The following is a 16,045-nucleotide window of genomic DNA, read 5'->3' on the forward strand; positions in this document are numbered from 1 at the left end:
AGGGACTTTTCACATGTGGCTGTCAGACAAAGCACTGGGGCCACCATCACTGGGCACATCAGCCCTACCCTGACCAACTTGCACACTGCCCTACAAAGGTGCCTACTATGGGAATGTAAAGGGCAGGGGGCGATAGAGTGAAGCAGGCAAGGGGCAGTGAGTGAGTGAATGAGTGAGTGCTGCCTTAAGTTTTGCTGGCCCCGTGGATGTTCTCTTGAAGCACTAGAGCAGGCCTGGAGAGAGGAAAAGCCCCCCAAAGAGAAGCTGTGTTGAGTTTTCTGGGCCCAGAGCAGCGCTGCTGGTGCCTGCGCTTTGAGTTCCACTGGCAGATATGTTGAGTTTGAGGGACTTCTGAGACATCTACATGAGAATGTCAGGATGCAATTGGCTATCTGGATTTAGGACTCAGAAGTCTGAGCAAGAAATCTAAATTCCAGAGCTGGGAACATGGAGGAGGGAATGGCAGGCACAGGACTGAGCTCTGCTGAGCTCGCAACATTGCAATGCCCTGCTCCCAGTCCACCCGACCACTCCCCAAAGACGCACTTTCCTAACTTACCTGGGCAGTCAGTCAATCACTCCTTCCTCTGCATTCCCACAGCTTCTTGTATGTCTTCTCTTATAACATTTTCATGCTACGCAGTCACTTGGTTTACATATTTGTCTCCTTCACTGAACAGTGAGCTCCTCGAAAGCAGGGACTCTCTTATTTCATGTTGAATTTGCATCTCCCTGTCTCCTTCTCTCTTCTTCCATATATTTGGCACCGACAAGGGGTTTAAGATTGAACAGATGAACTTGAACTACACACCTGGAAGAGAAAGTCTCCTGTCCAGGGCCAGATCCCTTTCTCTCCCAGTACTGTCTGGATGCAGGGGAGGTAGACTGGGGCCTGCAAATCAATCCCCATCCATGGAGATCAGGCAGATACAGGCAAACGTGAATCCTTCCAGCCACTCTGTTAGGGATTCACTTGAAAGTGAAAGACTGCAGTAAGGTACTCAATAAATATGTGTAATAACAACAACAGTGGCTTATCAAGCACCTACTAATTGCCAGCCCCAGTGCTAAGTGCTTTACAATACTATCTCTGTTAACCCTAACAGCCCTGAGGTAGGTATTGTTGTTATCTCTGTTTTATCAAGGAGGAGGAAGTAGAGACTGAGCAAGTGTGATGGTTAATTTTGGATGTCAACTTGACTGAATTAAGGAACACCTAGGGAACTGATAAAGCATTATTTGTGAGTGTGTCTGTTGAGTTTGTTTCCAGAGGAGATTGGCCTGTGCAGGCACCGTCCTATGGGCTGGGGGCCCAGAGTAAACAAAAAGGCAGAGAAAAGAAGATTTCCTCTCTCTCTGCCGAAGCTGGGACATTCTTCTTCTCTTGCCTTTGGACATCAGAATTCCAAGCTCTCTAGCCTTTGGACTCTAGGACTTAAGCAGCAACCCAAGAGTTCTTAGCCTTCAGCCTCTGAGAACTACTTCCCTAGTTCTGAGGCTCTCAGACTTGGACTGAGCCACACACACTACTGGCATCCCAGGGTCTCCAGCCTGCAGATGTCCTGTCATGGGACTTTCAGCCTCCATAATTGTGTAAGCCAATTCCCCTCTCACATGTCTATATCCATATCTAAATATATATCTTATTGGTCCTGTCTTTCTGAAGAACCCTAATATCGCAAAGTTAAGTAATATGCTCAATCAAGGTAAGAGGCAGAGCCTACTTAACTCCATCTGAATCACTATGCCCTCAATAACCACTGCATCCTGTACCATAGTAACTGGATTAAGGGAGGAAATAGGGTAGAAGAAATTTTATCTTTTTGGAACCTCCTCCCCTGTCTCCTACACAAGTCTAGCTATAGTCAGTGAAAATGATACAGATTAGAGAATGGGACTTTCAGATCAGTGGCCAACAGAAAGCACCCAAAAATCTTCATTAGGCACTAAAAGGGCATAATAATAATTACTACTTCTGCTCATGAGTCCTACTGTCAGGAGGTTTACAAGGGTATTTGTTAATGCTCACAATAAGCCTTCAAGGTAGATATCATTACCCTTACTTTATAGAAGAGGAGACTAAGGTTCAGAGAGCTTGTGGTTTTCCTAATGATGCACAGCAACAACAAGACATTGCTAGATTTGAATTTGTGTTTCACTCCAAAATCAGCCTTTTGTCACAAGACTGTTAACCTTAAGATGAATCTCGGGCAGCATGCTGTGGTCAACACAGAATAAACCCAGACCTCTAGGTGTTCAGGGCAGAAATTACTCTCCCCTGCCCCCAGGGAAAGCCGCCCCCCCCCCCAAATGGAAGGCTGTGCATCACTTACTTGGTACATATATTGCAGCTTCAACAACTCATGGCCTCAGAGATTACCTTTTGGGTTCTTACCAGGAAAAAGAGCTCATACCTCCCCCTCAACCCCACTCTTAAAGAAAGCAAGTCTGGCAGCCGCCCAGAAAGACCGGGTGTTTTGTTTCGTTTTTTAAAAATTGTATAGGTGTAAAACATGATGTTCTGATACACATATGCAATGACTGTTGATTCTAGTCTAGAAAGCCCACAAACACCAGTACCCAGCTCCTCTCAGACACGTCTTTATCAAAATTTTATTAGTCTCAGCTCAAGGTACTCTATTTGGGCATCTCATTACAGAGCAAGGACACTTCAGCCGTTTGTACCACCACCAATCAAGCAGGATTTTCAAGGACAGTAGCAGAAATGAGTTGCAAGGGAACTATATATCCTCCTTGCCCCTTTTCCCTCTTTATGCAGTTGTTCTCTCAACCCACCTATTCCTCTAAGTGTGAGACTGGATTACTGCTATTCCCTGAACACATCTCTCACGTTCTCATCTCTGCTCATTTATTCCACTTCTCATTGCCTAGAACTCATTCTTCCCTGGCTAAAATCTATCTTGTGTTTTGAACTCCAATAGCACTTAGCTTTCACTTTCACTTTTGGCACTTGTCACATTTCATTCTTCATTACAGTTATTCAAAAAAATATTTTTTTTATCCTACCACTCTAGGAGGCCGATCGTTTGAGCTCAGGAGTTCAAGACCAGCCTGAGCAAGAGGGAGACCTCATCTCTACTAAAAAAAAAGGAAAGAAATTAGCTGGACAACTAAAAATATATAGAAAAAAATTAGCCGGGCATGGTGTCGCATGCCAGTAGTCCCAGCTACTCAGGAGGCTGAGGCAGAAGGATTGCTTGAGCCTAGGAGTTTGAGGTTGCTGTGAGCTAGGCTGATGCCACAGCACTCTAGCCCAGGCAACAAAGTGAGACTCTGTCTCAAAAAAAAAAATTTTTTTTTCTACTTGACTACCTGAAGAGTCACTTCTTGTTACTTCAAAATAAAGTACTACACCAGACACTGGAAATTTTCTATATATTTATATTATAATATATAAGTGATACAACAATATAGTTTATGGAGATATTTGTGTTTCATTCTCATTTCTGTGGGTAATTTGGTAAATTCTCTTCTTTTTTTTTTTTTTTGAGACAGAGTCTCACTTTGTTGCCCAGGCTAGAGTGAGTGCCGTGGCATCAGCCTAGCTCACAGCAACCTCAAACTCCTGGGCTCAAGTGATCCTCCTGCCTCAGCTTCCCAAGTAGCTGGGACTACAGGCATGTGCCACCATGCCCGGCTAATTTTTTCTATATATATTAGTTGGCCAATTAATTTCTTTCTATTTTTAGTACAGACGGGGTCTTGCTCTTGCTCAGGCTGGTTTTGAACTCCTGACCTAGAGCAATCCGCCCGCCTTGGCCTCCCAGAGTGCTAGGATTACAGGCGTGAGCCACCACGCCCGGCCAGTAAATTCTCTTCTTTACTATCAAGAAAGTAGCAAGGCCTTTATGTTCCCTAAGTTCAAGGGCTCTAAGTTTCAGATCCAAAAATCAATAGTTGCCAGGCACCCAGAAGACAATTTCCAGAAACACTTGTAAAAAATGTGAGCTGCCAGGCATGGTGGCACATGCCTGTAGTCCTAGCTACTTCGGAGGCTGAGGCAGAGGATCGCTTGAGCCCAGGAGTTTGAGGTTGCTGTGAGCTAGGCTGACACCACGGCACTCAGCCAGAGCAACAGAGTGAGACTCTGCCTCAAAAAAAAAAAATAAATGTGAGCTCATTAGAACTGGTCTAGAAGGAAAAGTCAGTGCTTTAAAACGGAGCAGCCAAAATCTATGGAGGGAAGAGAAAGTTATAGGTTTTGATCGTTTAATAGGAGAGCAGAGACCTAGGCTCCATTTACATGCAGCACTTCAAGGTGTACAGAATGCTGTGGGAGACTGACCACTATGTACCTTGGCCTTAAGAGCATTGGCAAGGGTTTCTGAGCAAGTCTGTAATGATTCATTGCGAAGGGCACAACAGAGCTACATTCACCTGAGTTGTAGAAGGAGCCATCCTAATGATGCAACCCCAACAGATTAAGGACCTGGCCTCTACCCCACTTTTTTTGCTGAAGAAACACTTGAGTCAGCATAAAGCAGCAGAATGTGTAAAAAGAGCTAAAATGTGGCTTTTTTTTCTTGCTCATTTGACAAGTATTTATTGAGCACCAGCTGTATGCCAGGCACTGTGCTTAATCCTGAGATGCAACAATAAAGAATATAATGGACACTGTCCCTGCCCCAGTAGATGTCCAGCCTGGGTTTGAGGGGGGGGAGACATTAATAAATCACACAAATGAGCGTAAAATTATGCAGGAAAGGGGGAGACACATGATGCCATAAATAACCAGGGGGTCTGGTCTGGGGGAGGAGTCAGGAAAGGCCTCCTTCAGGAAGACAGATAATCTGATGGATAAATACAAATCTTCCAGGCAGAAGCTAAGGCATGTGCAAACGCCCAGTGATTAAGTGGGGAGGAGAGAAGAAACAAGTAAGGCCAATAGAGCTGGAGTGCTGAGTTGCAGGGGGTGGGAAGGGACATGCCACATAGTGGGACTGCAGGAGGCTGTCAACAGATGAACGCATGGCCTTCAAGGCCCCATCACATGCATCCTGGGCTTCACTCTGAGTGATTCCAAGCCACTGATGGGTTTTAAGCTGATGAAAGACATGGTCTGTTTATCTTTGGTCTTACAGCGCTCAGAATAGACATTTGGCCTGAGTTTCCGTTCATGGAATATGGCCAGACTTTGGATAAATACTTACTGTAAAATGCGGCTTCTTTTAAGAAGATTTCTGTAACAACGGCCTGTGTTTTAGAACCTACTATATTGGAAACCTTGGGACACAACTTGGGTTCCCTGCTTTGGTCTGGGCCCCTCTTTGTTCCTAGACTTCAGATCACCGACCTAAACCTTCCCTCCTCAAGTCCTCCAATAGCCTTCAGTCTTTCCATCCAACAGTCTTTCCTCAATTTCTCCGTCCAGGCTTCACGTCCCCATCTCCACCACTCATCCCTGGGTCAGACGCTCCCTTAGCCCTCCCCTCTTCTCCCCGCGTCGTGCCCGATCTCTCCCTCCTTCCCTTTCAGCCAGTCACTTTCTCTCCCCTCTCTCCCTCCCCTTCCCGCGCGTCCCACTCCGTTCTCCTTTTATTTCCTTACTTCGGTGACCGCCCCCCTCCACTCCCCACCCCCACGCCATTGAGCACGTCCTCCCGGGCCGCACAGCCGTTGGAGAGGGCGTGGCCCCGCGAGTAACAGGTCTCCCCCGCCACTCCGCGGGCCCGCGCGCAGACAAAGACATTCCACAGCCTCCGCCCCCCTCGCACACTCCGCCAGAAGGGGGAGGAGACACGTGTCCCGCTAGCGCCGAGTCACGTGGAAAAGAAAACGAACAGAGCCCGCGGCGACCTGCGCATGCTCACCAAACTCTGGCCTGGCGGGCTGGGAGGGAAAAGGGGAGCAAGGAGGCGAGTTCTTCGGGCGCCGCGGCGGTGCGCAAGCGCCGTAGCCAGACTGGGGACTTTGTTCACCACGGAGAAGCCCAAGGGCGGTGCCGGTGGCTGGCTGCGCACGCGCGCCGCCTCATTTCCGGTGCTCTCTCTCGCTGGGTCGCTCGGGTCGGCTTCGGTCGCTGTCGCTGCCGCTCTACCACCCCCGCCAACCGCCGCTCGGGCCTCTGCCGCCACCGCGTCGCCTCCTCACTCCCTCGATCGCACATCCTCCCCGATGCAGCGCCGGGACGACCCCGCCGCGCGCATGAGCCGGTCCTCGGGCCGCAGCGGCTCCATGGACCCCTCAGGTGCCCACCCCTCGGTGCGTCAGACGCCGTCTCGGCAGCCGCCTCTGCCTCACCGGTCCCGGGGAGGCGGAGTGGGGTCCCGGGGGGGCGCCCGGGCCTCGCCCGCCACGCAGCCGCCACCGCTCCTGCCGCCCTCGGCCACGGGTCCCGACGCGACAGTGGGCGGTCCAGCGCCGACCCCGCTGCTGCCCCCCTCAGCCACAGCCTCGGTCAAAATGGAGCCGGAGAACAAGTACCTGCCCGAACTCATGGCGGAGAAGGACTCCCTCGACCCGTCCTTCACTCACGCCATGCAGCTGCTGACCGCAGGTAAGCGGCCTCCCCGGCCCCTCGGGTCGCCGGCCACCGGGAGGCTTGAGTGGCAGCGGCTTTGTTCCCCTCGCTTCCCGCCCCCTCGGGACCGAGGCAGTCCTTCTCATCGTTTTTGGAAGCCTAGATCCCACATTCCCACCTCGGCCCGGGGTGCGCGGGTGAATTTCTAGGCTGCAGTGGAGGCCTGAAGGCGACTTGGTGATCTCCTAGCGCTAAGATCTTGATGGATAGTACTGAGCTCCCCGCCCCTTTCCCGACCCTCCCCCCTCCCTCCTCTTGCAGCTGCCCGGAGCTCGCAGTGCTCAGATTCTTCCAGAAATGAACCTTTATCTCCTCCTTCCCCCAAAGGGAAAGCCTTTGTGATCGCGGGTGGCAGTGAGCGCCTCAACCGAGGGTGTAGGAGGTGAAGACAGCCTGAGCGGGGAGGGACCGTGGGAGGAAAGGCCGAGGTGAGGTGGGGTGAGGCTGGAATGTCCCGTCCAGTGCGCCGCTGTCGTTGGGGCTGGGCCGGACTTAGCGGTAACCGTAGCTAAAGTTGCTGAGAGGTAGGAGCGACTTGTGGGAATCGGAGCTTGAGGTTTTCCCGAATCAGATTTCCGATTTCGGCGGATAAAATGAGAACTGCCACAGAGCTGAAAGGTTGCTTCCCTGTATTTTACAACATGTGTTCACCATCATTCAGGAAGGGGGAAAATAACCCTACTGGCAGTGAAGTGGGACAATTGAGGGGGAGGTAAGGGATTCCCCTGTAGTTTCTTTGACGTTCCCCAATGAGATGGACAGAAACTGAGATAAGTTGCTTGATGCTTTTACCTGAAAGGCTTGATTTTTTGTTGTTGTTTTTTAAATTTTTGTTTCAGTAGTGAAGTAGATTAGAGATGGTAGTCTTTGTTCTTTCCGTGGACTAGCGCTCCTTTCTTGGTCAGCACTGGCCAATCACTTAGTCGCTCTGATTTTTCCCTAAAGCCTTCTATTTGACCCTCGCTTCTATTTAAAATATTGTTTTAATAAGTATTTCTAATGATACCTAAATTTTATTTAATATAAATTCAAAGCAAATATAAATTCAGAGCCCTCAACACCGAATGAGTGGTTGGTGTCTTTGGCAAGGTTGATATAATGGACAGTTCCTTGTGAAAATATCATTTCCCTCCTTTTGTTCTCTATTTCCAAACGTTGTTAAGGAGTCTTTCTTTACCTTTAAGCACAATAAACACAACACGTGGTGGTCAGGAATAAGGACATTTAGATAAATAACATTTTCTTTTCTTTTGAGCCAATGTCTTGCTCTTTCTTGTCTCGAACTGGTCTCGAACTCCTGAACTCAGGCAGTCCTCCTGCCTCCCAGAGGGCTAGGATTACAGGCATGAGCCACCGAGCCTGGCGGATAAATAACATTTTCACCGCTAAGTGTAATATGTTCAGATTTTGAAACGCTACTGGTTGTGTTCTTTTAATAAATTGTTTAAGGGTAAGACTTGCTTTTTATCTTTATATTTTTCATACTGTGTTGCATGTAGCAAACACCAGGTGTTTGGTTGAATCTGAAAGCACGTACATGCAGACTGTGGAATATCAGACTAAATGGTAAAGGTTGACGTGGTAGTCTTTTTTTTTTATTTCCTGGAATCTTTAATCAGTCCAGATTAAATGCATGAGAATAAAATAAACTTTAAATGATAAATAAACTTTAAATATGATATTCTACTATGTTGGCTTGGGTTTGAAACTCTGGTCCTTAACTGGTTACCTGACCTTGGGAAACTTTCTGCACCTTAGTAATCTCATCTGTAAAGTGGGATGGTGAGTTGTGAGGATTAAATGGTATGTAAAATCACTAGCAGTTTCCTTTGACCTGTAATCATTAGATAATAACATGTCACCAGTTTTCCTCTAGCTGTAAATTCATAGTACTGAACAAGGTATGAAAACACAAGATATATTTTGCCTTTTTGACCACATCAGGTGCCCGGTGTGTTTATCTTTTAAAAGATGGTTTCTTAGGATAACCACCAAAAACTATTGATCCTTAAAACTTATGCATAATTTTAACTCTCCTCTCACTGCTTACCTTTTATTACTAAGACAGTGTTCTTTATTTTTAACTTGGACTTTTTTTGTGTCTTTTTTTTAAATCAAACTGAAATTTTAATTGGAGAAATGGCGTTGAGGTAATGTTGACTCAGAAAACAGATCTGGGATGTATGATGGATACTTCTTAGCACTGATAGGTCTTAATATATGTTGGGCCTGGCTTTTAAGATATTTCTGAATGATCTTGAAAAGAGATTACAGTGAGGTCACAACCAATTGTGAGAGAGTAAGACTCTAAAAAAAGAGTATTTTAAACTTTGATAAGAACACATGTAAGAAAAATACAGCTAACGCTTATTGTGCAGCCGCTGGTCTGACTACTTTATATTAAATATTTAAACTTTAGGATAATGCTATGAGAAGTTACTCTTTTTTTTTGAGACAGAGTCTCACTCTGTTGCCCTGAGTAGAGTGCTGTGGCATCAGCCTAGTCAGCCTCGCATACATCAGCCTCAAACTCCTGGGCTCAAGCAATCTTCCTGCCTCAGTCTCCCAAGTAGCTGGGACTACAGGCATGCACCACCATGCCTGGCTAATTTTTTCTGTATATTTTTAGTTGTCCAGCTAATTTCTTTCTATTTTTAGTAGAGACGGGGCCTCGTTCTTGCTCAGGCTGGTCTCAAACTGCTGAGCTCAAATGATCGGCCTGCCTCAGCCTCCCAGAGTGCTAGGATTACAGGTGTGAGCCACCCTGCCCGGCTGAGAAGTTAATCTTAATATTCTCACTTTTACAGATGAGGAAACCAAGACACCAGAGATTAATAATTTGCCTAAGGTAAAAAAAAAAAATTAGGAACAACATAACCACGATTTTCAGTTAGTCTATACCAGGGGTCCTCAAACTTTTAAACAGGGGGCCAGTTTATTGTCCCTCAGACCATTGGAGGGCCAGACTATAGTTTAAAAAAAACTATGAACAAATTCCTATGCACACTGCACATATCTTATTTTGAAGTAAAAAAAACAAACAGGCAAAAACACCTGCATGTGGCCTGTGGGCCATAGTTTGAGGACACCTGGTCTACACACTTAACATCCCTCTCCCCTACTGTAATGCCTGCTGCAAATTGTACTTTAATTGTAAGCTTTAATTGGACAAAATATTAAAAGAAAATCTATTTAAAAGTATCAGAGTGCTAACAGGGCAGTGAAGATGATGGGGCCAAGATACAGAAGGAACCAAAGAACAGAGTCTAGCATTTGGGACTGACTCCTCCAGGGCGCCTTTGCCCATTCCCACAGGGTACCTGAAGATCCAGACCACCCTTCTAATACCTCCCACACAGGTCCTCTGGTCCCTTTCCAAGGTTTACTTTATATTGCACTTATCAGCATCTGTTGCACTGTATATTGTAATTATGTACAGTATTTGTTGATCACTCCTTCTCTTTCTTGGCTAGAATATCAGCTCCATCAGAGGAGGGATCTTTTGTCTGCTTTGTTCACTGCTGTATCTCCTGTGCCTTGAAGAGTGCTACCCCGAGTGGCCTCTTACTAAATATTATGAATGAATACATATTCATCTTCATTGAAGATGGGAATGATGGAAAATATTAACAATTCTGAGGGATGTAGATTTTGAATACAGAATTCTGTATTAGCTTAATTGATAGTCTACTATGATGATGAATGGCATTTGCAGATGTACAAAGACTCAACCACCCATGCTTGTTTACTAAACAGAAAGAATTTTATCTCATTTGTGTTAATATATTTATATAATAAACATAAAATGCTGTTATATATGTCGGTGTTCTTTTTCTACTTTATACAATTAGGAAAATACGAGTTAGTATTATATAAGTGACATCAGAATAAGTAAACACTTGAATAGATTAACAGTGCTCAGAAGATCTTGAAAGGATACTCAGAAATTCATCCTCCAAATATGGTAGCCTACAAAGGAGAACATTTTACGAAGTATGTTGAAACTTTAAAATAGTTAATCCCTTTATTTTATTTATAATATTCTATAGAAATATATTGAGACCTTCCCCAAACCTGTTATTAAACTGGAAAGTAGGCCAGGTGTGTTGGCTCCCATTCATAATCCTAGCACTCTGGGAGGCAGAGGTGGCAGAATTGCTTGAGCTCAGGAGTTCAAGACCAGCCTGAATAAGAGCAAGACCCTGTCTCTACTAAAAATAGAAAAAAAATAAGCCAGGTGTCGTAGCGTGTGCCTGTAGTCCCAGTTACCTGGGAGGCTAAGGAAAGAGGATTGCTTGAGCCCAGGAGTTTGATGTTTCCATAAGCTATGATAATATCACTACTCTATCCAGGGTAGCAGAGGAGACTCTGTCTCAAAAAAAAACAAAAAAAACCCCCAAAACTGGAAAGTAGAATTGCAAAGGAATCATAGACCAAATATAAGCATAAATATTAATATTAGTAAAGAAAGAGGCAAAATTTATCACTCTTTGCAACAATATTATGATTGTTTACCTAGGAAAATGTTCTGTGATCTGGCTCATTACAAATTAAAGATGTACAAATCACTACATTTCTTTTTTTCTTTTCTTTTTTTTTTTTTTTTTGAGACAGAGTCTTGTTTTGTTGCCCAAGCTAGAGTGAGTGCTGTGGCGTCAGCCTAGCTCAAAGCAACCTCAAACTCCTGGGCTCAAGCAATCTTGCTGCCTCAGCCTCCCGAGTAGCTGGGACTACAGGCATGCGCCACCATGCCCGGCTAATTTTTTTTTCTATATATATTAGTTTGCCAATTAATTTCTTTCTATTTATAATAGAGACAGGGTCTCGCTCTTGCTCAGGCTGGTTTTGAACTCCTGAACTCGAGCAATCCACCTGCCTTGCCTCCCAGAGTGTTAAGCTTACAGGTGTGAGCCACCACGCCCAGCCATCACTAGGTTTCTGATATACACACAATAGCCAGTTAGAAAATAATTGGCAAAATTTTCTCATTTTTAGAATAATATTAAATGCCTTGAGATAAGCATTTTTTCCTTTTCCTTCCTTCCTTCCTTCCTTCCTTCCTTCCTTCCTTCCTTCCTTCCTTCCTTCCTTCTTTCCTTCCTTTCCTTCCTTTCCTTCCTTTCCTTCCTTTCCTTCCTTTCTTTCTTGACAATCTTACTGTGTTGCCTAGGCTGAGTGCAGTGGCCTCAGCCTAGCTCACAGCAACCTCAAATTCTGGGCTCAGGTGATCCCTCTGCCTCAACCTCCCAAGCAGCTGGGACTACGGTTACATACCATGACGTCTGGCTCATTTTTTCTGCTTTTAGTAGAGATGGAGTCTCGTTCTTGCTTGGGCTGGTCTTGAACTCCTGAGCTTAAGCTGTCCTCCCGCCTTGGCCTCCTGGAATGCTAGGATTATAGGCATGAGCCATCGTACCTGGCCTGAGATAAGCAATTTTAAAAGTTCCAAATGTATGTGACTAATTAAAAACAGTTGACAGTATTTAACCTTTGTAGAGCATGTAACGTGTCATGACATGTGCTACTCATTTTATAGTTGTTATCTTCATCCTTCTGGTTTTCTAGGGCAGAAAGAAATTTTTCTCAGTATTGTAGATGAGGGATATGTTACCACCTGGCTTGTCAACATAAAATTACCGAAGGTAGTAAAGGAAGGTCTAAATGAAAAGAAACATGCCATGTCTTTGCAGAGGAGGAGGAACTAAGGTTATAAAGAGGACAGTACTCCCTGATCTGTTGAATTTTTGCATTCTCCAAACTGATTCCAACTGGGTTTATTGTTTTTTGACTTGACATGTTGAATATAAAGTATAATCCCAGCACTTTGGGAGGCCAAGGCCGGAGTATCACTTGAGACCAGTAGTTCAAAGCCAGCCTGGGCAATATAGGACACTCTACAAAATATTAAAAAATTAGCTGAGTTGTGGCATATGCGTGTAGTCTTAGCTACTCAGGAGCCTAAGGCCATAGTGATTGCTTGAGCCCAGTGAGCTATGATTAAACCACTGCACTCCAGCCAGGGTGACAAATAAGACCCTGTTTCCAAAAAGAAAAAGTAAATGAAGATATATAAAGAAAACTTTTTAGAGACAGGAAAATAATGAAAACATGGTACATTGACAAAAATTAAGTTAAACAATAAGTAGGGCTTGAGAGGATATGAGTAAGAAGAAATTCTTATACATTGCTGGTGGAAATGTGAATTGATACAGCTGCTTTGGATAACAGTTTGGCAGTTTATTTGAAAGCTGAACATTGAAGTTCCTTAAAACTCAGTAGCACCATTCCTAGGAATGTGTGCAAAGAAACTTTTATACATGAACACCTTATTCATAAAATAGTGCCTCCTGTTCACAAAATGGTATAACATGTTTCATCATTCATTGGATAATGTTATAGATTTACAAAATAAAATATTTGTATAGTAATGAAAATGCAGTATAGCTACATGCAACAACATAGAGAAATCTTGGAAATTTAATGTTAGGTGAAAAGTAAGTACTGTAAGACTACATATGGTACAATGGTACAATACTATTTTTATAAAACAAATATTAGTAAAATATTAAGCATACTATGACAAAACAGATTTTTTTTTTTTTTACAAAACTAAATGTCTTTATCATGATTCAGGAATTGCACTCCTGAGTATTTATTCAAATTAAAAGTCAAGTTTATAAAAACCTGTGCACGAATATTCATAGCTCTTTATTCAGAATAGCCAAAACTGAAAACAAACCATATGCCTACAGTAGGTGAATAAACTGTAGTACATCCATACCTTGGAAATACTGCTCTGCAATAAAAAGAAATGAACTATTCATAAATACAACAACTTGATGGATCTCAAGAGAATTATGCTACCTGAAAAAAACTAATCTCAAAGGTTATATACTAAATAATTCCATTAATATTTTTGAAAAAAAGCAAAATAATGAAGATGGAGAACAGATTAGTGGCTGCCAATGGTGAGGGAAGGAGGTAACTGGCTATAAAAAGGTAGCATGGGCTCAGGCCTGTAATCCTAGCACTCTTAGGAGGCTGAGGCGGGAGGATCACTCAAGGTCAGGAGTTTGAAACCAGCCTGAGCAAGAGTGAGACCCCCATCTATACTAAAAATAGAAAGAAATTAATTGGCCAACTAAAAATATATACAAAAAATTAGCCGGGCATGGTGGCGCATGCCTGTAGTCCCAGCTACTAGGGAGGCTGAGGCAGAAGGATTGCTTGAGCCCAGGAGTTTGAGGTTGCAGTGAGCTAGGCTGACGCCATGGCACTCTAGCCAGGGCAACAGAGTGAGACACTGTCTCAAAAAACAACAACAAAAAAAAGGTAGCATGAAGTATCCTCGTGATGGAACTGTTCTGTATTTTGACTGTGGTGGTGGTTACACTAATTTATGATTAAATCACATAGAACTAAACACAATTAAGTACATGGAAAACTGATGAAATCTGAATAAAGTCAGTGGACTGTATTGTTAATTTTCTGATTGTGATATTATCACAATATGCAAAATGTTAAAGGGAAAACTGAGAAAAGGGTGTACAGGATCTCTCTGTATTATTTCTTACAACTGCATATAAATCTACAATTAGCTCAAAAATTTTTTTTAAAAGGAAAAAAGCCCTAAGCTCTAAATTGTGTCCTAAGGAAAAGATCTGGGAGGCCCTGGTCAATACAACAGAGTTTGCTACTGTCCTGGAATTTGGGCTTTTAGGCTAGGCACAGCAGCTTGCACCTATAATCCTAGCACTTCGGGAGACTGAGATAGGAGGATCATTTGAGGCTAGGAGTTCAAGATCAGCCTGGGCAACAAATATAGTGAGACCCCCATCTCTGCTAAAATTTTTTTTAAAAGTTAGCTGGTCATAGTGGTGCTGCGCATTTGTAGTTCCAGCTACTCGGGAGGCTGAAGCAAGAGGATCACTTGAGCATAGGTGTTCAAGGTGCAGTGAGCTGTGGTCACCACTATATTCCAGCCTAGGCGACAGAGTGAGACCAGGTCTCTAAAAGTAAATAAATATAGATAGATAGATGCACTTCATTTTGTTTTGTTTTTTTTATTCTATAGCTCCTGGTGTTACCAGATGGTCCCCCATTCAAGTACGCACCAGGCCCAACCTTGCTTAGCTTCTGGGATCATATGAGATTGGGTGCATTCAAGGTGGTATGGCCATAGACCTCATTTCTGTCTAGCTTTAAAACCCATGTTCTTTCCTCTGAGACATACTAAGAAACGTGGGAGCTTATAGTCTGGGATAAAATCTACCAAAAAAAAAAAAAGGAAAGATTAAGTTATAGTAGAAGATAGAGTAAAAGAGATGCCTCAAGGTTGGTTGAATTTATTCTCTCTAGGATAGGGAGTGACTTGGGTTAGTGACTGCTCTGTCACTAGTTTTGAGATCTTGGAAAAATTTCATAACTTTTCTGAGTGCAGGTTTCTTCATTTGTTAAATGGGGATAATACTGGTTACAAAGACGAAATGATAAATACAAAATTCCTAACACGCAGAAGGCCCTGGACAAGATATGATTATTATAAAGTGTCTGGCCAGGAAACAAATGTTTCTCTGTGTTGTTTACTCCTCAGCCTTCCTTTCTTTGGCTCTTGGGACATCCAAGGTCTCCAGAGACTTAGGCAAAGATCGCTTAAATGAGTCAGTTCCAAAAAGGTTGTCTAGAAAGTACTTTTGCCTGAAGTACTTAAGCCATTGTTAGGAAGCTTCTTGATTTTTTTTGTTTGTTTTCCTTCCCATTTCAGCCTGCTCTAGCTTTTCTGGGAAAGTGAGGCCAAAGAGAGAAATACAGAGTTGGAAAAGAAAAGGAAAGAAAGCCCATCTGGCAACCGAATATCTGAGGCATCCATAAAGTCCTTTCATTGCCTTTAGGCTGCAAGACTGTGTTTGGGGGTATAAGTTGCATTTCCCCAAATTTTACAAAATCAGCTCTTCCTTGCTTAAATAAAGTGCCTGCACACACTCCTCATTTAGTGGCAATAGAAAAAACATGAGGTTTGAAGTTAAAGCCTGTGTTTTATTTTATTTTTATTTTTTTTATTTCAGTATATTATGGGGGTAAAGCCTGCGTTTTAATCTTTATTCCAGTACTTTAACAGCTTTGTGACCTAGAGATAGTAAAAATGGGGATATAGTGCTTGTTACTTCACTGAATTTTTTGAGGTGACATTTGTGTAGTATTTGGTATATTGAATAAATAGGCATTGAATAAATACTCAGTCTCTCTACTTCCAAACTTGAAAGATAACCCTTCTTGAAGGCTCAAGTTGCTTCTGAGTCTTATGCTTTCTAGGCTAACATCCTCTGATTGTTTTATCTTTTCTACTATCAGTTTTATTTAAATGATCAGTCCTCTCTTAATTCTCTAAAAATGCTTTCTTATTCTTTAAAAAGTTGTGACATAAATTAGAGGGATTCTAACTAAGATCCAGCTGTTAAAAAAAAATAGAAGGATCCATGTTACAGAAAAGCCTTAAATTTCACA

The 16,045-nt window shown here is 43.4% G+C and overlaps 1 protein-coding gene and 1 pseudogene across 1 annotated transcript in view; one reads left to right on the plus strand and one right to left on the minus strand.

Moving 5' to 3' along the window:
* The first annotated feature begins 5,969 nt into the window (after window positions 1–5,969).
* Window positions 5,970–16,045, plus strand: part of KHDRBS1 (KH RNA binding domain containing, signal transduction associated 1) — a 40,004-nt gene continuing 29,928 nt past the window's right edge. The window contains exon 1 of the mRNA XM_075996013.1: window positions 5,970–6,517. Within this exon, the coding sequence (XP_075852128.1) occupies window positions 6,136–6,517 (382 nt within the window). The 5' untranslated portion in view covers window positions 5,970–6,135. The remainder of the gene's footprint in view (window positions 6,518–16,045) is intronic.
* Window positions 14,607–14,725, minus strand: LOC142869918 (uncharacterized; annotated as a pseudogene).

The sequence above is a fragment of the Microcebus murinus genome, chromosome 2 (genome assembly GCF_040939455.1).
Source record: "Microcebus murinus isolate Inina chromosome 2, M.murinus_Inina_mat1.0, whole genome shotgun sequence".
NCBI classification, from domain to species: Eukaryota; Metazoa; Chordata; class Mammalia; order Primates; family Cheirogaleidae; genus Microcebus; species Microcebus murinus.